The sequence below is a fragment of the Diachasma alloeum genome, unplaced genomic scaffold (genome assembly GCF_001412515.2).
Source record: "Diachasma alloeum isolate Michigan unplaced genomic scaffold, Dall2.0 Dall_scaffold_55209, whole genome shotgun sequence".
NCBI classification, from domain to species: Eukaryota; Metazoa; Arthropoda; class Insecta; order Hymenoptera; family Braconidae; genus Diachasma; species Diachasma alloeum.
Window position 1 is genome coordinate 1 of NW_021683318.1, and position 1330 is coordinate 1330.

At 45.6% G+C, this 1330-nt stretch overlaps 1 protein-coding gene across 1 annotated transcript; it reads right to left on the reverse strand.

Moving 5' to 3' along the window:
* Positions 1-18: 18 nt before the first annotated feature.
* LOC107047430 lies at positions 19-1303 on the reverse strand (the record flags this gene model as incomplete). Its single annotated transcript, XM_015270201.1, has 1 exon — positions 19-1303. A coding segment is annotated over exon 1 (1285 nt), but the record flags the coding sequence as incomplete, so codon positions are not given.
* Between the last annotated feature and the right edge of the window lie 27 nt (positions 1304-1330).

Sequence of the window (1330 nt, forward strand, 5' to 3'; positions counted from 1 at the left end):
CATCCAGAGGGAAATTACGAGCCTTCCTCAGTCGTCCACCAACTCGTATGAGTCCATTCTCATCAAGTTTTAGGCTGAGGTTCTTCAGGCGATTCTTAGGAGGAAGAGGTTTCCCTTGTTGGAGTAGTGATAGTTCTGTAGAGAAGGTTTCTTGTTGAATTAACTGGAGAATTCTAGTTTCTGCTATTTGAAGTTCTTGAAGAGTGAGGTGTTTGTGTGGGAGTCTTCTGCGCCATCTCAGGCATCGTGCTGTGATTCTTCTGAGTTTTTCGAATGATGAATACTGGCGGAGGAAAGGATTACTGGCAGTTTCAGTGACGTGGAGACAAGTGGCCTTTTTGAGTTCAGGTAATTCTCGTGGTTTTTCAATGATGAGATGAGGCCAATGCTCTTCAGGTAGTTGAAGCCACTGGGGTCCATGTAGCCAGAGGTGATTCTTGAGAAATTCAGAGGCCAGTTGACCTCTAGATACAGCGTCTGCAGGGTTATCGTGTGTGCGTACATGCCTCCAGTCTACATTCTTAGTGATTTCTTGAATTCGAGCCACTCTGTTGGCTACGAATCGTTGGAGAAGATGAGGAGAAGTTTTGATCCAATGAAGAGCGACCGTGGAATCAGACCAGAAAATTTCTCGTTGAGGTGTGATGCTTGTAGACCTTTTTACTGTATCATACAGATTGGAGAGCAGTTCCATAGCACACAGTTCTAAGCGAGGAATCGTGTGTGTGCCCTTGAGAGGTGTGATTCTGGATTTGGCACAGTAGAGATTGACCTGGACCTTTCCATTGTCTTCTACTGATCTGAGGTATAGACAGGCTCCGTAGGCATTCTGGCTGGCATCACAGAAACCGTGCACTTCTAGTTGTTGGAGATTTGTTGTGACTTGACGTTGGAACTGCATTTCATTGAGAAGAGGAAGTTGTGAGGCAAATTCATTCCATCTTGTATGAATTTCTGCTGGTGTGGAGTCATCCCAATTCAACTTGAGCCTCCACAGTTCTTGCTGAATGATTTTAGCGTGAGTTACTACTGGATTCAAGAGTCCAAGAGGATCAAAGATTCGGGCTACGTCTGATGCTATGGTCCTCATGGTGATAATGTCTCTTGTGGCGATGGGGTTAACAGTATACACAATACTGTCTTTCAGTGAATCCCAATGGATTCCGAGAGTTTTGAGAGTGGAATCATCTCCTCCTAGCAGCTGGAGATTGACAGTAGATTCTGGTAGGCCTTGGAGTACTTGTGGAGAATTGGAGGCACATTGCCGTAGGTTGAAGCCACCTGCCTTCAGAAGACCGATCATTTCGTCCCTGAGGAGCAAGGCTTCTTC